We start from the raw sequence: 22238 nt of genomic DNA, 5'->3' as shown, positions 1-22238 counted from the left end.
ATTTGTATGGACAGATCTTGTTTCTGGTTGTTATTTATTTTAGGGGGATTTTTTGTTGTTATCATTGATGTTACTGTTCTGATCTTTATTTAAAAAATGACACGCCTCTTAATTTTTTGCTGCTGTATCGAAAATGGTATCAAGTATTGAATATTTTCCTGGGTATCGATATCGAGTTTGAAATTTTAGTATCGTGACAACCCTAGTAGAAAGGTGCAAATACTTTGAAACTGGTGCTACATAACCAGAGAAAACAGAGGGATAGGGCTGCAGCATTTGCTTTTGCTCAAGAGGTACAAATCCTACAACTACCAGAGCGCACTGCACCATATCGGGCCAAATAAACACTCCCGCCGATGGGTGATGTAGGCTACTGTGGGCTTGGGCATTTTTCCACAGGAAACAATGGTGATAATAAACATTATCACTATTTTAGACGAGAAATAGGCAACACAGTAACAGAATCCTTGTCCATATTTGTTCAGCACTGCACACTGCTTTTACCATTTGATGTCAGTTTTTCCAGCCTCAGTTTTTACAATACTCAAAACAGTATGGTGCCTGCTTCTTGTTCATAAACTCTCGTATTACAGCCAAACAGTGCACTAAAATATGTTTCTGAAGACATTTTAGGCAAGAAATTGGCAATAAAGTAACAGTATCTTGGTTTATGTTTGATCAGCACTGCCTAGTTTTAAAGATTGGTCTGAATTTGGTCTGAGTTTGAAAGAGAGAGAAAGGCTGGTCTCTCTCTCAGTCCCCCTCTATCCTCTTTGTGTCTGTGGTGGCGGGCAGTTGATGCAAAATGTGTCATACACCAGATTTGAGCTGAGAAATAAGCAGGGAGATCTGGCTGAAGTTTACCATAGCTCATTTACACAAACTGCCTTCATTGTTGTGATACACAGCTGGTTGAAAATCTGCAAAGTATCCCTTCAATATGTAGTTGATAAAGCTCAGCGTAAGTTCAATCAGGAAGACCTTTCTCATGCTCACCCTTTCACATTTTCTCCATCCCACTCTCACTACTCCCTCTAATCAGCTGACTATGGGTGTTCACTCTTCTAGTTATCCAATCACACTTTGCCACGATCTCTCAGCCAATCAGGATGCCACTGCAAAATTTTAAATCTGCTCTCTCTTCTGCTGATGTCAGCCATCATTTTAGGTAGAATCTTTGCACCCTCCTCCACCCTGGTCACCTCCAGCCATCGTATCCAGAGTCCAGGACAAGCTCTCAAAGGCTCATTCCTCTACTCATCCAGATCATCAGCACTTCTCCATCTTCCTCTCATCTCATCTTCACCACCTCTACCACCACCACCACCAGCGTCTAGACCCTAGGGGGGTTCCCTATTCGACTATGGATTCATCACCCTCTTTAAATCAAACCATCTCTACGGGGTCTAATCGCCAAAGACTTTTCACATTCTTATTCATTCGTTCACGTTAATAAATATTCTTTTACCATAAAAACGTGTCTCTCCTGATTGAAATGTAGTTTATACGTTGTGTCAGGTTGACAGTCAAGGTGTCCAGTGTTCACTGAATAGTCATTTGTGACAGCAGACATTTTGACTCATCAAAGTAAGAAAAGCACAGGTGTTAGTGATGACATTAATGATGGCTCAGTAAGCCATGATACCACAGTGAGTCAGCATGCACAGTACCAGGACCCTGAAATTAAAGCAGTCATCATTAATTTTCCAAAATGCCTTCAGTGGAAAAAGGCCCATCAGTGCTGAGCTACAGAGGCCAATCTGACACACATCTGACAGTTGAATGCAATTAACAAGCTGATAGAGGGTAAAGCTAGGCAGGCTGAACTGGTCCTACTGCAGGACCAGAACTGAGAGTCCCTAATCTCTAGGGTTAGGACTGAGAACCTTAATTTAAACTGGACACTATCTTAAAAGTCATACAGCAACTTGCAACACAAGAGCCACAGACTGAACAACAGCCCACATTGTGGATGCACAATATTGGATTAATGGCCAGTATCTGATATGCAATGATATGTATGTAATATTCATTCATTGAGCAAATTAGAAAAGCATTTTGGCATATTCTGATCGTTCATTTTAATTTCTCATCTCTAATCCACATTACCTCTTCCACCAAAGTCTTCATCTTAAATTACTAGTAACAAACAGGAACATGTGTCTTGTCCTGCGCCTTATCTTGTTATTCCAGCAACCAAATAAATATTCACCAGGGAAAATTCACTGCTAAATTAGGGTTAGGGGAAAAAATCGATACAACACAGTAACACGGACGATAAATCGATTTTTTTATTATAAAAATTTTTAATATTGCAAAAAATGCTTTTTTCAGATAGATTTTGTTGCAATAAAAATGATCACAGTGAGATAAACAGACTGACAACTTTCTTTGATTAGATAAAACAGATGTTGACAAAGTTTTTCTTTGGGAACATAGTCTGCAGCTGAAATTAGGAAAGAAATTGCAATATATCCCAATATATGTTATCACAATACTCACATACATACCAAAATGTTTAATATCGCAATAATATTGTATCATGACTTAAGTATTGTGATAATATCATATCGTGGGGTCACTTATGATTCCCACCCTTACTGCTAATGTTGGTTTGCAGGTTAGATGACTATTTAGTATGTAAATTTACCAAAAAATATTACTCGGTCTGTTCAAATGCTGGTGTGGTCCTATGCTCCAACACCATGCCAATCTCACTGTCCATCTATGGTTTGTAAACTACAGCACAAGCAAGCTCTTCTATCCCCTACTGGGACTCAGCCTGCCAGCTGCTGTCAATCAAACACACACATTGCCACGCCCCTTCAGCTGCTGAGAGGTAAAGGAGCATTTCTGACATTTCATTAAGACCTTTATCCTCCTTTTAATGATAAATAACTGTTAACAATACATTAAAAAATATACTGGCATTTTTTGACTACAAAAAGGGGATGACTACATGTGATTTCAGCTGTACTTAAAGCAGAATGTGGACTTTTGTGTTTGCTTTGAAGACATGATGAAGCTGGTTTTCCTCTTGCAGGTGGTGCTGCAGCCCAAACAGACTGCACAACCAGTAACTAACCTGCAGCATCTCTGTCAACAACAACACAGCCACACAGACAGGCTGCTCTGCACAACACATGTATGTGATTCTGGCCTCTGCATCACATGAAGTGATGGAAACTAAGCTGGAGTCCTGGTTGGACAGAATTATAACCCAGGAAGCATCAAGAAGAGACTCAACCAGGCCAGAGTGTTGACTGGGTTGTGGTGAGCCCTGCTGGGACTCTGCACCTGCCAACAACAGGGCCTCTATGGGCCGTTTCACTCATGTCAACCGGTCGCGCCTCAGCCCGGCACAAAGCCTCGTACATACAAACACTGTTAGGTTTCTATCCATCTGAATCCGGGTACGGCCTCTGAAACGGTCCGTTATCTTTTCCTGTAGCCACTCCTCAAACAGTCAACAAACCGAGCGGCGACAATACAGCGTCCCCACAGCTCCCCGCACAGCCGCTACAGAGCTGTCTGCTGCTCTGAGTCACCGTGTTGTGTTGGAGGTGTCGGCTAACACTCCGCGGTATCTGAGCCCGACCACCGGAGAACTCACCTGCTTTCAGCAGCGATGTTGCTGCAGGCTGGAGGTCCGCTCCGCCGCTGCCACACCATCCTCCATCTTCCCTGTAGCGGCTGCTGTCTGTGTGCGTGCGTGCGTGTGTGTGTGTGTGTGTGTGTGAGTGAGTGAGTGAATGTGTGTGAGTGTGTTCGCCAGCCTCCCAGCCCCTCCCTCCTCCCACCGCCACCGTCACATCATCATAGGACACAACAAACAGCCTGTCCACTGTTGGACTGTTGAAGACGTGCACTAGAGCAGTTTGCAGCACTTTGAATTCATGTCGGGATTGAGGAGCTTCAGAAATATGAAAACCCACGTGATTTAAAAAAATAAAAATAAAAATACATAGCATGAACCAGACATTATGAAATAATCCTGTAAAACCAGAGAGAAAAATAAATATAAACAGCATTCTGAAAGGATTCTCCTCCACTTTTTTCGCATGTTGTTGAGTTGCAGCCTTATACTAGAATCGTTTAATAGCCTACATTTCTTTCCCTCATCAATCTACACTCAAGATCCCAAAATGACAAAGCAAAAATATTTTTTCTCAAATTTATCAGAAACTAAAAACAAAAATATCACATTGACTTAAGTACTCAGATCCAGGGCCGTAATTTATAGGTGGTGGGGTGGGTAGTGTTGGGCAGTATCACCTTACAGTTATAATATGTCTTTATTCAGTTTGTAACTAATTATTAATAAAATATAAGTAATAATATTACCATTACCCCAAAACCAAACAAATAGCCTAGTTACAACTTACTTTTGTTATCACATCACCACTAGTCTGAGTGGGCGGAAGTTCACTGCATAGATCAGCCTCTCATTGGACGGAACGAGCCACCCGCTGAAGTCCCGCCCTACCACCTCTGGTTGTGTAGCAGTTTTCAACCGTTTTCAACACGTCCTTTACTAACTTTTGCGGTGTTTGATCTTGTGGGGATGTAGCCATTTTTCTGCCATGGTTCGTGTCCTGTAGGTGATATTTTTGTGGGCGTGTTACACCAAAACCTGTTTCCCCCTGGCAATATTTTTGCAAGCGCACCGTTGCTGTGGCACCGCCCAGAACGATTGTGATTGGTTGAAAGAAATACAAGCAGCCTGGGCGTTTTTTTCTCCAATCTTAAAGTGAGAGTCGGCCCAGCCAGACCTTTCTTTTCTTGAGAAAGGTCTGGTGAGCGAGACTACATCACCACTGATTTGAAATACAACAATCACATTAGCAGACTTATTTTTTTAAGCATCACGGTGTGCAGGCACACCACGAAGCAGCAAGCTAGTTTGGAAGAAGGAAATGCTTACCTTAGCAGCTGGAATTATTCTCATTACTTTGATTTTGTTGGGAGAAGAGATGACAAGAACACTATTGCTGCAAGTAGTCATACTAAAACTCTTTCCACTGTGAAAAACACATCCTAAAATCACAGGTCTGAAACACCTACTATGACCGACAGCACAACAACGTGAAGTTCCAGGAAATACACCTCACCAAAGGTGAGCCCTCCTTGGCCATGGAGGTCGGCTGTAGCGCTACACTGGCTAAACTACCAAAACTGGATTTTACTTGTGGGCAGCTGTAGCTACAAGAAGTAATGAAGCTTGCGTATGTATTTGTTGTGGATGAAATGTTGCTCCAGGAGTGACTCTCCATCTTTGAGGCAGATCCTTGGGAAAATACTGGTCACAGACAACTGAAGAGACCCCCAGGTAAAAGAAATATAAACATTTGCAAGCGATCTATCCTTAGCTACACTTACTGGCGAATATCCTGACATTTAACCATCAACTTTATGAGGTGTCAAGGAAAAGTTATATAACAAGTAGTGTAACTTATTACTGTTGGCAGAGAGTAATACGTAATGTGATATTACTACTTTTGAAGATAGTAACAAGTAATGAGTTACATTTTTAGAGTAACAAGCCCGATACTGGGGTGGGACATGTCCCTTGCACTTTTGCAGAAGGCAGTGTTAAGCCCCGTTTCCACCAAACACTCTCAGTATGGTACCTTTGAAACCAAAAGGGTCATAAGGACAGAGGGATGTCGTATGCTGTAAAGCCCTGTGAGGCAAATTGTGATTTGTGATATTGGGCTTTATAAATAAAATTGATTGATTGATTGATTGATTGAAAAGTAACCCTTCAGACACGGTACCTAGACCCGAGGTCCATCTAGCATTTCCACTGCAAACAGTCCTCTTAAATGTGGGCAGGGTTGTTGTCACTCACTGCTCCATCCAGCACTCACTGTATTTCCTCTGACACAGATGGAAGTCTGCACCTCATTTACCATCCACAGAACAAGGTTGCACGCTGACATTTTCAGAACAAAATAGAACAGGCCGTCAGTGAGAGTCTCTCTTAATGGGATATTCATAAATGGCGGGTTTGTGCAATTTGTCCTTCTCAGGCAAGCTCAGGGGTTTAGTGTTGCTGTGGCCCACAGGAACAACGCTCTGTGACACTTTTTCTGAGTGAGGATTAGAATATGTAGTTAAAATAATCCTGTCAAAATTAATATATATTTTGAAACGCTTGAGGATTCACTCATTACTAAAAATGTACATCATCCAAGAGAAGGCCCGTTTCCACTGAAGAAGTTCCTGGTACTATTTGGGGGGCAGGAACTACTACAGGAACGTCCTCTCGCTCAGCCCTCTCAACCGCCGTGTCTCCACTGAGAGAGCGGAGTAGGAGGAAGGTTCCTGTAAAGTTACTGGGCTCTGTATGTGACATAATCGTTGCGCAACCATTTTGACCGGGGCGACGTAGGGGCATAGGGACGCCGTTAGCCGTTAGCGGTGTCTGTAATAACTCCGGTCACGGTCCGTGAAAAAAATATTTTTTTCCAGCGGATGTCTCAGTTACAACATGATTGAGCTAACTGGAGTAGTTTCATGTCGTATCTGACAACGGGAGGCTTTTAACAGATGACGTCCTGATGTTAGCTTTGCTGCTGCTGTTAGCTGTCCCTGTCAGCTGCAGCCACTGATGCTTTCTAGACATCGTGATTTCCCAAAACTGAATAAATACCACACATAGCAACACAAAACTGCTTTGCTAGCTCAATCATGTTGTAATTAAGATATCCGCTGGAAAAAATATTTTTTTCACGGACCGTTTATTGAGTTATTACAGACACCACTAACAGCTAACGGTTAGCCCAGCTAATCTACGATAACCATGTTATTAATTACAAAACGTCACATCCCGCCTTGAGTATATCCAGTCAGCACCAAGTAACCCCCAAGCCCCAGCCAGGAGTTTTTCAGGGCCGTTCTGAGTACCTACTCCGAGGCAGGGACTTGTTTAGCCCCTGTAAAAGTTCCGGTACTCTGTCCTTCGGGGGTGGTTCCTGCGGTGGAGACACGCACCAACGGCCCCAGCCCCATAAAATTACCCCAAAGTTCCTGCGGTGGAAACGGGCCTAGAGACATTAAAAACTAATGGAAAGGTCAAAGTTGTCATGTTGAATTTTAAGGTGTGCTGATGGATTCATATCATCAACTCATCAACAAATGCATTGAATAACATTACAAGTAAATGTTCAGCCTTTAAAGTTGGCAGCAGTTGACCCAGTGAATTAAGTTATTTGTTTCTCAGACTGCAGCTGCTGCTGGAGGCAGCAAAACATCCTTTTATTTTATTGTTATAATTTACTATAGTTTACTAATATATGTAAAACTTGTCACAGTATGAACAGTGGTAACATAAGCCTCAAAACCAGCCACAACTCAGCCCTCAGCAAGAGTGACCGTCTGCTACTGACCATTCAACTGACTGCAGTGTTTCTAGCTGCACCTTATAGTACTAGATCTGTGTGCTAGGTACCCCAACAGAGGGGTGACCAAAAATGGGGACGGTACAGAACAGTTCCATTAGTACCATCCACAACCTTTCACAGTGGAAACAGAAAAAATGTGTATCGAACTGACCTGAACCGAACCGCCCCGCGTACCAGGCTGTAGACCCCTGTTCAGTCTGAAAACTTACATTATATTAAAAAGAAAAACAAAAGAAACTGCATGAACTAGTGTGTGTAATTCTAAAGTCCGGCCCCGGGGTCAATCGTGGCCTGCTGACCATTTTTTAAATGGCCTGCGGTTTGCCTTTTACAATATAATTTATGTGGCCCACCACACAATATTGGTTAATAAACCAAGGTCATTTTTCATTGTTTATGGTCACTTTATAATGGCAGGACTATCATACAGGATGTAGACACGCACCAAGTAGGAACTAAGCAAGCGAAACTTCTGTGTTTTTATAAACAGACAGCAAAGAAATGGTATACCCTGCTAGGTAGCATACTTGGCCTCAGCTTTCAGGAGCAGTGGAAAATTTCATAATTTTTCACTGAATGATGAAACAGCTGCTATTGCCTCATTTGTGTGTGAATTGTTTTTTTGTTTGTTTATTTGTTTTTCTTATAACCTAAACATTGTGAGAAATAGCTGGCCTCCGGGCATTTTCACATTATCTAATTGGGCCCCACTTTAGTTTAGACACCCTAATTTTAAAGGTATGGAAGTTGGAATGGTGTTTGTATCTTATAAGTTGTAGTAAATTACTTAGAGAATAAATGGAGAGAATGGAAATGATAATACTTATAAACTGAAAAGCATTTCAGAAATCTGTGTAAAATCTATAAAAGGGGTAACACCATCTATTACGGTATAGTGGAGCTTGGAGTGCCTGGTCTAAAATTTTGAAAAAGACATGCATTTTGAAATCCTGAGCTCCATGGGGGCTAATGGAGTTTAATTTGATTTTTTATCTATCTCCAAAAGTGTAAAAGATATCAAAAAGTTTATTTTTGCATATTTTGTTATATATATTAACATAAAAAAGAAATAAACAAATGCATTTTACTCCTCACACATTATACACTTTTGCACCACCTTAAGCCATTAGTTTTTGTGCAGTTTCTTAATCAATGTGATAGCCTGAACTGTGCCAACATACCATCATCAGATATTACCTCGAGAGAAAAAAGTATCTTTCTCTAAAAGGTGTCTGTGAAATTCCTGTCTATGACAACTTTGTATTTAAAAGCATCAGGCTCTGGTCTTATGATAAATACATAGGTTGATAATCATATTGCTTTGAGATGTAGGGCAGAAATCAGAATACTGTTTTCCTTCACTTTTTATCACCGTTTGTTGTATTTTGTCACAGCCACCCACTTTATGAAGAGGACATGTTAAACTTGTGAAAATACAAGGTGGTATCTGAAAAACTAAAGCCCTTTTAAGGAATTGTGCCTCTACTAACAGCGTCCCACCCCACCCTTAAAATCAAAATGCCACCTCTGTTTAGACCCTCTGCTATGACACTTAAAATTTAGCTCAGGTGTCTTACATTTCTCTTGATCATCTTTAAGATGTTTCTACAGCTTGAATGGAGTCCACCTTTGATAAGTTTAATTGATTATACATGATTTGAAACTCATGATTTAGAATTCATCAAATGAGCGTGGCTGGGCTCGGCTTTAGAGATAGGGGAGAGAGCTCAGAGTAGAGCCGCTGCTCCTTCGTGTCGAAAGGGATCAGTTGAGGTGGTTCTGGCCTCTGATCAGGATGCCTCCTGGGCGCCTCCCATTAGAGGTGTTCCAGGCACATCCAGCTGGTGGGAGGCCCCAGGGTAGACCCAGAACATGCTGGAGGGATTATATATCTTGTCTGGCCTGGGAAGGCCTATGGGTCCCCAAGGAGGAGCTAGAAAGCATCGTGGGGAGATGGGGCATCTGGAATACTCTGCTCAGACCTGCTGCCCCTGCGACCTGACCTAAGATAAGCCGTTGAAAATGGATGTCTATATATGGTCTTCTGTAACACTTTATTTGGAGAGTCTGCCCACAGATATTTTATGGAGTATTATGTAACATTTCAACAGCGTATCAGTTGAGATTCAACTGTTTTGCTTTGTCTGTAGATATTTATCTATAGAATATATGGGACAATACACCACATATTCTGAGCACAAGACCAGATAATGTCAAAGCACAGATCTGGGGAAGGCTACAAAAACATCTCTGCTGTATTGAATGTTCCCAAGAACCCAGTGGCCTCCATAATCCTAAATGTAAAAGGTTTGGAACAATCAGGACTCTAGATGTGGTTGCCTGGCCATACTGAGCAATCAGAGAAGGGCTTTGGTAAGAGAGGTGACCAAGAACCAGATGGTAACTTTGACTGAGCTCCAGAGATCTTGTGTGGAGTTGAGACAAAGTTCCAGAGGGACAAACCTCACTGCAACACCACTGATTTGAGTTTTATGGCAGAGTAGCCAGACAGAAGCCTCTCCTCAGTGACAGACACAGGAAAGCCTCTAAAGGATTTGCAGACTGTGAGAAAGATTCTTTGGTCTGATGAAACCAGCACTGAACTGTCTGGCCTCAATGTAATCTCAATGGTATCTCTTGGGGCAACTGTGTATCATCAGTTTACATCCACTAAAAGTATTTATCACTGACAGGCTCAGATTGTGATTTGATTCTTAGTGTCTGACAACATTATGGAAAGGATTGCTACAGAGATGGACCTTTCTGTTAAAGATTAAACGCTCCTTTTTGTTTAAGCAGAAACAACCTAAAAATCGCCACTGTCAAACCCACCAGACTCCATTTAAATAAACAGTAATTTTTTATCATTGTCCACAACAACAACAACCAATTAAACTCAAAAAGCCATCTTGGTTCATCTTTCCACTGTTCCAACAATCACCAACTATGGTTTGGTTGAAATAAACCCTTAAATCACCCAGTTAGATGTGAAAATATGTTGGCTCTGTACACACTGAAATTACAGATTATTTAAATGGAGTTTGGTGATGGTGATTTCAGGGCTGTTTCTGGTTAAATGTTGCTTCAAATCCTACCCTGCCTTTTAAAGACCTCAATAAATATTGGGTAAGGTTATAGCGATTGGCAGAAAAGAAAGATAATTTACTGAGTCCTTTGCCTTTATTTATTTCAGTGTTGAGAATACTGTCAAATCAAAAGATTCACCAGGCAGAGAACAGTTCAAGCATATCAAAGGGCTTAATTTAAAAAAAAAGAAAAAAAGAATGTACATGACTTATTTGAAAAACAACACAAATGTAAGGAGCGGATCACACAACTCTTACAACAAGAGAAATAAATGAACAGAGAAGTCAACACCAAAGCTGTTCTAACATCCAGACAACACCAACACAAACTCTCTTCGGGACATAAGGCATATCTCTGCTGCACTCTTTTCAGTTTCCTTGTCTGGGTCCACCATCACCCCCTCTTGTGCATCTTTTTTTCATGGAGTTGGATTTTAGTAATGTGTTCTGCCATCTTGGTCCCTGTTATATTCTCAGGCTGCCTGTGTCCTTTTCTGGAGTTTTACATACATTTACAATGAGGCTTCTTTTCTTGTACCGCTCTTCAAGCTCATCTTCATCCCTTTTCCTCTTGACATTCTGCTCTGTTTTCCACTTTACTTCCTCTCATCTTCCAAGTGGATTCTATAGCAGCTACATGCAGTTGCACACACATTTAGCAGCTCTTTAGTTAGTGGCACCTTCACCAAACACCCTCATGTAGTAGCTGATTAGTCTCTGTGAGAGTATCCTCCTCCATGCTGTACATCTCCATTTCCTTTTTTATTGGGAACCCACGCTCCACAGTAGCTTGTCCGTGAGACGAAAGCCACAGCTTATCCACAAAGCTCCAATGTTCTGCATATCCATTCATGGCTTTGTGCAGGAAGTTGTCCACTCTCCACTTTCCATCCTACTCAGTGAATGCCATGAATCCCTCTCCTCGTCTCACTAAAGAGGAACTTCCTAAAATCACATCACCTGCATTTAGATTAAGAAAAGCACGTTACTTGTAATATGTTACAATTAATCAGTCCCTCCAGGATGTTGCAATGTTGCATTTGCAACAATTAATGCAAATTCAGCCAACCCCAGTGCATTTTGCGTGACTTTGCAACTCTGTCCAATCACCACAACTTTAATGTAAATAAACTATAAACTGGTAAAATAAAATTTCACCGTAGAGCTGCAGAAGCCCACAAATTCTGGAGGCACTGATTAATGTTGTATGAATGTTGGAAATCAAATGAGAATTGTTTTGAATACACTTGGGATTTCCAACTATATTTAAATTCTTATGTCTAAGAACATAGTATGTTAAGACATTTCAAATATCTGGGGACATTTGTCGTGACTCATACCAGGATATGTTTTCAATGATTAAATCCAACACTGATAAAATTTTGAACTGCAAAACAATTGGCTAGTATAACTTGACATCTAAAATATGGCAACTTGTTGATTGACATCATCTTAGTCAAAGATATTGTGGAAAGCAGCGTGATAATATTAAGACAAGGTGCACAAAGATTCCCTTTGCCAGACTTAGTCCAGACTGTTGTATAAAGGGCCATACTGGCTGCAGGTTTTGTTCCAACCAATGAAGAGCACACCTGATTGAACTGAAAATGTGTTTGGAGATAGAGATTAGTTTATTAACTCCTAACTTTTCACTTTTCAGGGACTGTCATGTCGCCCATCTTTATATACAGTCCATGAACTTACAGTACATAGAACTGGACAAATCCAGTTAATATGTCAACTGTTTGATGTCTTAAAATCATCTAATCTCATTTCAACATATTGATTTTACTGCTCAGATGAATTTGCAGCTGCTATAGCACATTGATGAAGTTGGTAATAAATGTATCAGACTTATCTAATGGTATAGAAGGAATTGTAATAAACAAAGCAGAGCATATAATATCTCTTTACACAGATGATGTGTTAGAATATTAGACAGAACCTACATCAACAATATCACATTCAAAGAGGCACATTTCTCAGTATGGGTAATTCTCAGCATATAAGGTACATGTGGATAAACGGATGATGTCAGTGCCAGGATCCCGCAAAGAGTAGATTTAAATGGCCTAAAAAAGCCTATACATACGTGTACACGGCTCTGCAGCAGACAAGCATGCCTTTCCATGTGTGTGTCTGTGTTTTTTCTTTCTTTCTTTTTTTGGTGTGTCACATTGATGTCACAGACAGGCCAGAGAACAGGTTAACAGTAGACAGCAGACAGTAGCTTGGAGCAAAGTGGTTACTTGTTTTTAACTTTTACCTACTTGATCTCTGTTTCAAACTCCATGCAGACTAATTTGTTTGAGTGCTGCTTGGGCGAAGACGGGTGGTGTTTTGTGACGGAATGTCATTGCATCTTGCCGGTTACGGGGTTAAATACCCATGACTACTGCAGAGTCATTTGACTTGGGTGTGAATGCAGATTAAACCATTCCAACTGCATTGCATTAGCTGCACTTCCATATCTAGTATGAACCTGGCGATGCGCATCAGCACAGTACTTAATCAAGTTATGCATGCAGCCATACATAGAAGCACACACAAGCCTCAGACTCAAAAGAAGGAAAAAGACAGCAGGTAAGAAACCTTTATCCCAGATGAGCTTTATTTCTCGGTAAGCAGATGACAAAACACTTAAAGTGAAGACAAAAGACTTTAACTCTATAAATAAATAGAAAATTAATGAGATGCTAGGGATTATTCATGAAGGACATACCCTCCACTGAAGTAAACTGAAGAATAAATTAGAAAAACAGAAGCTACATTATTCTTTTTAAAAGCTTGTTGAACCTTTAAAAAAACATTTCTGCATAGATAGTCTTGTATTCAAAGTTTGTGTTCTAGGTCTGCAAGGTTGTTAAAATCCCCCCACCATACAGTTCTGATATGCACCCGTTCTCGATGAACAAACCTAAAGAATACATGGCTCAAAAAGACTAGTTTCAAGATTATCTATGATCATGTACACAGTGATTTGAGGTGATAAAGCATCTTACTTCATAACTCTTACATTGTAGTTTCTAAAAGAAGCTAAGTACAACGTGGTAAGGGTTACATGGAAGCACATGGAGACAGTGTGATGGGGACTGTAGGCGATTTTGGCTAGCCAGCCTGTGCACAGTGGCCACTGAAACCAAATGCAGTGTTTTTTTTCTCCACAAAGCCGCTGTTTTGTCTTCAAGAATGAGCCAATGTAGGCAATCCACTAAAACCTCTATATACAGATGTGCTGGGACCCAAACTGCATCAAGGGCCCCCTGGGATGCCGATGCTCCTGCCACATTTAGATTTGACCACATAGTACATATAGTGAATGCTAATGTGTCCATGGCTACACTGATGGAACAACATCATCCATCTAACTTTACTTATTTGTTCACTTGTGTGCTGATGCTGTCCTGACAAAGCTAAACAACTAGTAACAATGACCCAGAGCATCCTTGGGAGACAAAACAATATATCCTATTCGAACTGCAGTCCATTATGTTTTCTACACAACTATCTGGAATACAGGGTAACTTCAGATTTATTAGTTTTAAATTCAAGAATACTATTCTTCCCTTATCAATACAGATGATACAATGTGATGGGAGGAGCTATCATTTTCATCCTCTATATTACTGAAGGGATGGACTGTGCAGATACAGCATGTTACAACTTTTAAAGGAGTGCTAGAAATTATTCCTCAACACAAAGAGAAAATGAAGTCTTTGACCTTTTCCATGTTACCTCTATTTTTGTATAAGGTAGTGACATAAAGCAGCTAGGACTACTGTTAACTAGCCTGGTGCAAAATAACAGACAATATTTAAAAAATAGTTTAGCAATAATACCCCCACAAAACAATGATTGCCTATTATCATCAAATAGTCCAAAGTGCTGTTCAGTTTTCACCTGTTGCACACTACACACCTGTAACAGATGAAGTAGTTGTAGAAACGGCAGCATGTAGCACCAGTGAATGTCCGGGAGACTCACTTCCCTAGCACTCTTTCCTTCAAAGTCGAACATCCGTACCGCTAAACTGGTAAAGCTAACGTTTCTCTGCTTGTAGATTTAGTGCTTCAGGTTGGCAGAAGGTAAGACTTGCAAGTTAACCATGGCTTTTCACAAAGCAAACATAAGCTGTTGTTCAGCTAATGACTAGCTTTTTGGCTCTCTGATGCAAGCTACTGTAACTTTAGCTACATAGGTAGGACTTAGTGACAATATTCACCAGTAAAATCGACCGCAGAGCAGCAACCAAGGACCGACAAAAGAACAGACAAAGAGAAAATTACATGGTTAATAAATGTTACTGCCTTCAGAATGGAAATCTAAGGAACTTCAAAGAAAAAAAAGAGCTTGGCTGTGCTTAAACCTGCCACTGCAACAAGTGAGAGCTGAGTGAATTTCAACACATTCATTTAAAAAGGAGTGAATGTCCAGCTAGAAAAAAAGGATTCCAATTGTATCAGAAAGACATTTAATCAAAGCCAGTGTCATTCTATTCTGTTCTAAAAAGGTTTAATTAAAGGTCCAGTGTGTAGGATTTAGGATCTATCAGAAAAAAATTGTATAATATTCATAACTGTGTTTTCATTGGTGTATAATCACTTATCGCTGTATTTTGGTTACTTTAAAATGTGCTGTGTGTATCTTTATCATCTTCTGAACTACACCAACTGAATCCAAGACCTCCAGTGGTACTGCTTCATTTCATCCAATTCGTAAGCTTTCAGAAAATGTGCACTCGGACAAAATGAACGCAAAGTACAAACAGAAGGCTGCATCAGTTTCCATATCTTATGTTGAGCATAGATGAGTCATTGGCCTCCTTTGGTGTGCTTGGCCTGACAGAAGTTCTTAGGGAACACTAGGCTGGATGACTTTTTAGTGATTGCAGAATTGTAATTCTCACCCGTATCTTAACTTTTCGTATAAAATATATTCCGACCTAAGGCCAATGCCATATTATATGACAGTGCCAGCTATTGAGCCTTTCAGTAAGTGCAGACCAGCCTTTACTGCTCATGTGTTGTACCCCTATGATATGACGCAATATGACGCTGTGACTTCTCTTTTTCGCCTTGGCCACCATAGTTCTCCTAGACGCTTACCACACGAGACGTTTCAGTTGGTTACAATCTGCAACCTCACCACTAGATGCCACTAAATCCTACACACTAGACCTCTAACTCCAAAAGGACCAAAAAAACCCCCCCCAAAAAAACAAAACGAAAATAATAATAATAATAATAATAATAATTATAATATCATCATTATTGATCATGATATTTCTCACTTGTATAGTAACAATTTGTACTGAAAATAATTTGTCCTACATTAAAGCTGAAAATGCCACTTTTAAATGTATTTTTATTCAATAATGGCACTTTTCATGACATTATTGTTGTCGCAACTCCCCGCCCACTCAGCTTTCAGCATATCAGAGTCCCTCCAGGATTTCTCTGGCTGTTTTTGGGATTGCTGTGGCCTGAAAGGTCTGACTTTATGGCAGCTTTTTGTAAAAAAAAAAAAAAAAAATTGTGATGCATTGCAACAATTGCAATGTTTTCAGGTGTTTATTTGCACTGAAATTAAAGGGCCAAATAAAAATTGCAAAAATAGTTGTGATGCTGTCACAGATTCTGAGCTTATTATTATGAGCATTCACTGTTTCCCACAGAATTAGAATCTATTTATGATGGTGCGGGGTCGCCGACTGTAACAGATTTCTGCCGTTCGACACAGCGCTAATGGACTGACACTGTGATGTGCTAATACAGCACAATGACAGTCATCTCTGCTTGTCATATTCTGCCAATTGGGCAGAAAACCCGCAGTAGCTATTAACATCTGACACCGAGCCGTTAATCTCACACTGACACCGAGACAGTTCAGTTCTGTTATTAAACTTGTTAACTGAAGGGTAATGTTAGCCATGATACGCTAACAATTAGCCCTGTCAGTGTGTGTGTGTGTGTGTGTGACTCTGTCCCAGGCACAGAGCTCCGGTCCTGCAGCAGCAGTCTCATGATAAACAGAGAGGGGTTGAGCGAATCGATTAGCTCCATGCAGCTTCAGAGTGAAATTATATTTTATCTGGTTTAAACAGTCAAATTTGCAGTAAAGTTGCAGTGACTGGGCAAAATTGCAAGGTTGTGTATAATGCATGGGGACTGGCTGAATTTGCGCCAATTGTTGTGATCACAACATTGCAAACATCCTAGAGGGACTGATATCACTTATGAAAATAGACTTTTGAAATGACAGGAAATTTGAAATAAAAAATGAACTGAATAAAACTTTTATTGTTCAAATAAGAATTATGACATAACACTTCATGATAATTAACTGAGTTTTGATAATTTATTACGTCACCATTTATTGGGTCATTTATATATTCTACTATATTTATTCACGCAACTATTTATTTCATATTATTATCAAATGTCTTGTTTATGTATACAATACTGGCCATTTTGTAATAAAACCTGTGATTTCTGGTGAGTCAGACTCACCTCTGCAAAGACATTGTTCTTCCTCCTGTGGCGGCTTCATTTAGTTTCTTTGTTGAAATATTTGATCAGAAATGAAGATGTGCTGAAGAATGCCAAAATGGCATTAAAAAAAAGCAGTGGCAATTTGACCTGAGGCATTGAGACACCTGAAACAAGAGCAGAATCTACCAACAGACACATAGTGAGCCTACAGGCTTTATATGTGTGCAGATTTCCATTCTGAAGGGGTACTGGCTCAGATGAAGCTCAAGAGAATCCAGATGTTTCTGACGAAGAACACACTGGGTGTCGTCAAAATGTCCTGACTCTAAAACCCCGTCCTCTCTACTCACTGCCAGGAGAACAGGATGGTTACCACGCTGAACCATGACTGCTTTCTAAAGTCATCACTGCATCTGAAGCACTATTAGTTAAAGTCAGCACTACAGGTAGGTAAGCTGATCCTAAATCTGTGTCTAAAGGCAACTTCAATGTTGAGAAAGATTGATGGGGCTTACTGTTCCTCTCCCTCTCTCAAGGCTGCTGACCAATGACAGTGTCTAACCACTTCTTGTATGCCAGGGCAAAACGTCTCTGCTCGGGGCTAGAGCAGCTGTCCAGGATACCGCTCACGAAGCTGTGCTCAGAGGGCAGGGCGGGGGGGCTGGGCAGCAGGACTCCTCTCTTAAGTCGCTTGCTGTCACGTGGGTCTGGCAAGGCCGCCCCATCTACTTCCATAGCTTCAGTAGCATGCCTCTGTCCGTTCACACTCTCCCCCCTGCCTGTACAGCTTTGAACAGCGATGTTTGGCAGGACTGGGTCACTGTTGTTAAGGTGGACCGAATTGCTGCCTCCGTTGCTGCTGCAGTGGTGCTGGTGTTCCCTCCTCCAGTGGTGCCACAAGTAGAAGACATGCCGCCTGGAAGGAGTGGAAACACATCCAACATCTTACTATTAAAATATACTGTACCTATACACCATATGACCAAAAGTGTAATATGTGGGCACATTTTCCACATACTGCAATTGTTTGACCTGTTTTTTCATGGACCAGGCTAAACTCCCTAGTGGGGCTGTGCGATGTAACAACTATCAATATCAATATAGAGTCAAGTTGCGTTAGGTAATGCTGTTCTTCCAAAAAACCAAGCCAGTGTGCATCTCTCCTCTCTCACACAGCTCTGCCCCACTCACACATTCCCATGTTCACCAGCAACACTAAGATACACACATTGTAGTTTGTAGATTGTAGACAAATTGTAGTTTTTTGTCGAGCTGCGAGCGTCATGTAGGTTTACATTACCAAAGGTTTATGACAAAAGCAAATCCCATGTTCACATGGCAAGAGAAGAGAGGGAGAGACGCTGTGCTGCTGCCAGAGGAGCTGCTGAGTGAGTTCCCTCTGAGCTGTAAGTCGCTAAATGATTCTGAGAAGTCTGGGGCTGTTCATAAAACATTCAGGACACCACAGTTTATTCCACACTACTGAAGCTGCTCCTCTTTTTGAAACCACTGCAAAGTTGGTCATACTTTCACTTTCAGCCATGCTTGTCGTTGCTGTGAGTAACAGTATGACCTCAGTATGTCAACAACTCAAAATATTGCGTGTATCTTGATGTGAAATTTTCAAATCATATTAAAACGTCTACCGGTACTATCATGAACAATATGATATGGCAGACCCCTAGCAACAACACAGACATGTCATATACAAGACGTATATAACACGGACAAAGTGTCTCTCACTCATTCCCTCCCTTGGTCTCTCTGTTGATGCTATGAGCATAAATAAGATTAAAATCCTTTATAAATCAAAATATTTAAATCACGTTCCAGCACTAGATCCATTCAAAAGGCCATGGAAAACGACTTTTTAACTCCCCTCACAAAGATTTTTAATTGTTCCCAACTCCAATGGATTTAGGCCTACTTGATATTTTCATGCTCAGTTATAGTTTGGTGGCCTGTGCTGCAAACCTTTATTTAATTTATTTACTTATTTGGCTTTTTTTCATTTATTTGATAGGACAGTCTGGGTGTGAGGGGCGGAGAGAGGGAGAATTGAGCCTGCTACTGCTGCGGCGGGGACACTGCGTTCATGTATGGGACGCCTGCTCTACCCACTACACCACCAGGTGCCCACTGCAAACCTTAAAACCTCTCTAGTGCTATGTGCAAAAAATTAACATACAGCCTCGCTATTTATTTTATATAATTTTTCATGTACATGTTGTGCAGCTGTATATTTTCAAACAGGGAAAAATCTCTGTCTTTGAATTTTATTTTGATCACAGTCTGTTTTTATAAAAGTGCTTGTGACACCTCAAATGTGACTTTGACTTGCAAATTAACATGTCGCCCATTTCATTGAAAATACTGAGATATATATCATGTATCACCATTCACCATTTTTTGTCCATATCGCCCTACTCCCTAGGAGTGTTGTCATGATACTGGAATTTCTAACTTTGATACAATACCTTGAAAAATATCAATATTTGATACCATTTGCAATGCCATGGGGAAAAACTGACACTGAGGGCATAAAAGATAAATGACAACATATTTTCTTTTCTTGGTTAGTAGCAGAAAACAGTAGAATGACTGTAGAAAACACTACCAATAAGAGTGAGAAATCGCAGCTGGTACTGGTATATCAATACTGTAGAGAATGAGTATTGAAACGGTTTAAATACCAGAATCAATATTTATTGATAAATTGATATGTTTCATAATAAGCTGCTGCAAAATGACAAATGTCTTGTGTTGTGTTCACCTCTGTAATCTCACCTGTGACTCCAGAGTGTCTCGTGACCGGGGAAAGACTGGATCAAGTCTGAGCACAGCTCTATCTCCTGGTGGAAGAGCTGAAGGACTGTAGTGTAGTTGAGCTGCCTCTCCTCCTCACCTGCTGCCTCTGCACCTGACAGCTCCCCATTAGCCTGGCTGTGGCTGTGATGCTGGGGACTGCTGCTAGGGACTGTGCTGCACCTGTGCTGGGGTGAACTGGTGATGGAAGCTGGAGTCTGGGAGAGCTCAGTGATCAGCTCCTTGAGCAGGAACTGGCGGTAGTGGAAGCCACTGTGGTCAGACACATGCATGGACACCCACAGACGCATAGAGGACAGCTCATCATGGAAAACCTGTGAGGAAACATGGTGGTGGGCCACAGGTGTGTAATATTAAGAAAATCCAACACATATTTGGGAGATTGTCATGTTTTCAATTCAGCCATCACGTGATCTTAATCAAGATGTCACTGTGATTACACTCTGAGTCATTGTTGCGCAAAATAAGCTGGCAGATTTCAGGACTGCATCATGACTTTTATCTTCACCTCTCAACAGCTCAAGCTCCACAAAAGCAATCCCCGGGAGTTAATGTCCAATCACTATTGTGGCTCCACCCACTCACCCCCTCACACTGTTTTAACTGGAGCCGGGGAAAGTGACACTCGTCTCACACAGAAAGGAAGCGGAAAAAACAAACAAAGAGAGCCATGGCAAAGGCAAGCGGAGGAGTTGAGAGACAGACGTTTGAAGAAGCACCTGCTCCATACAAATCTCCGGTGTGGGATCATTTCGGTTTCGCTGTTAAATAAAACGACAAGGGAGTTAAAAAAGTTAACAGAAATTTCACTGTCTGCAAACGCTGCTTGAAACATGTCTAGTGTTTCCCCATCCATTATATTAGGGGGGCGTCCCGCCCTGTACCTTGTGTTTTTATTAAACAAACTAATCAGCCTCATGTTATCTATCTTATTTACACAACAGCATGTCATTTCTGTCTCTACACGGTCGCACGTTTACAACAGTGGTTGTTTATTAGCAAATATCAACTATTGCTTTCATGAATATATATTTACTAAAGTGTAATGCAATTCACATACAAATGTGAAAGCTTTCTCATAGGCTTAGAATGATTTCTCTATATATACACAGATATATACACAGGCAGGGCGTGGTATGCTGGAGGCTGCCTTCTTGTGTCGCCATATTTGAATACAGTGCCCGAAAGGGATATACACGCTTCGCCTTTGGCGTTTACCTAGAACTTGCTGTCACTGGAGACAGAGAAGGTGAAGATCAATCCGGGGCACTTCTGCGTGAACCTGCTTTGTACTTTTATGATTCTGTCGCACTTTAAATGGAGGACCACACATATGTTTTGCCCCGTAAGAGGCAAACCACGCCACCAAATAAAAGAAAAAGATCAGATAAGCGAGGACGGGACAAAACGCGAGTGAATATCGGTGTTGCTTATTCCAGGTGGAAAGAGCTCCTGAAGGAGAAGGATTTCACAAGGGATGCAGAGGTTGCCTGCTTTCTGCTGGACAGGTAATTCAATCTGATATTTTAAAATCATTTTGGCTTCATGTTTGCAACTACTTTTCCCTCTTGTCTAAGTTCGAGTGACGGCTACGTTTACATGCTAACGTAAGCCTTGGCTAACGTTATCCCAGAGCTACAGCTAAATGGTTAGCCTAGCCTACAGCCTAATCTGTTGATTCCTCTCGCGCTGCTGCGAAGGCTGCCACCCTCTCCTCCTCCTCTTCCCTCTGGGTAGCCGAGACACACCTCTTCGCCTGGCCGTTCCTGCACCGCCTCTACCCCCTCGCCCCCTTCCTCTCCCTGGTCTTCCTCCTCTCCCTCTCCCTCTTCCTCATCTCCCTGTGTCCTGTGGAAGAACACTCTGGAAACGCATATATTATAATCGTACCAACCTATATTTGCCGCACTGTGCCGTGACTATCACATAAAATGTGTTATTTTAGCATTACTGTGCTACTGTTTGCTCGTGTTACCAAAACAATTAGAGATAAAACACTCCTAACATAACGTTATATCTCACAGATAACCTATATGTCACTGGTAAGCTATAACAAACTGTAGCATCCGCCAGGATGTGTTGAAAGGATGACGCAGTTATTCGGCAAACCACCGTTTATTACTGAACAGTACAGGTTACTGTTGGCTGTAACTACGCCAAAACAACCAACAAACAAGAACTTAGCTGTAACTCCAACTGTGCACTCCCAACTGCTCTCTCCTCCAGCTCGCTCATACACACACCAGCACCCGCACTCACACAGCCCTCATTCCCGTCACACTCACCCCCCCGCTCCCTTCCTATACTCATTCAATCCCAAACATGCCATTAACTCACACAGAACATTGACATTATAACAGAACATTTACTGCAGGGTCGCTACAATATCGTAACATGGTTTAGATTCCTAAATAAATATTCACCTCGTC

At 41.2% G+C, this 22238-nt stretch overlaps 2 protein-coding genes across 4 annotated transcripts in view; both read right to left on the bottom strand.

The window, feature by feature from the left end:
- The window catches only part of apba1a (amyloid beta (A4) precursor protein-binding, family A, member 1a), an 82297-nt gene extending 78554 nt beyond the window's left edge, over positions 1–3743 (bottom strand). For both annotated transcript variants that reach the window (XM_050049933.1, XM_050049934.1), the window contains exon 1: positions 3614–3743. The gene's annotated coding sequence lies outside the window, so the exon portion shown is untranslated. The remainder of the gene's footprint in view (positions 1–3613) is intronic.
- A 6841-nt stretch (positions 3744–10584) lies between these two features.
- Positions 10585–22238, bottom strand: part of ptar1 (protein prenyltransferase alpha subunit repeat containing 1) — a 24109-nt gene continuing 12455 nt past the window's right edge. The window contains exons 6-7 of one of the 2 annotated variants that reach the window (XM_050049955.1): positions 19771–20123; positions 10585–11452 (exon numbers count right to left, since the gene is read on the bottom strand). In XM_050049955.1, coding sequence (XP_049905912.1) covers positions 11449–11452; positions 19771–20123 — 357 coding nt within the window. In that variant the 3' untranslated portion in view covers positions 10585–11448. Of the gene's footprint in view, positions 11453–13081; positions 17900–19770; positions 20124–22238 lie in introns of those variants that run through there. The other variant, XM_050049954.1, reaches the window with a different exon arrangement.

This window comes from Epinephelus moara, chromosome 8 (genome assembly GCF_006386435.1).
Source record: "Epinephelus moara isolate mb chromosome 8, YSFRI_EMoa_1.0, whole genome shotgun sequence".
NCBI lineage: Eukaryota > Metazoa > Chordata > Actinopteri > Perciformes > Serranidae > Epinephelus > Epinephelus moara.
The sequence above is the reverse complement of the archived record's forward strand: the minus strand, read 5'-3'. Positions and strand labels throughout refer to the sequence as shown.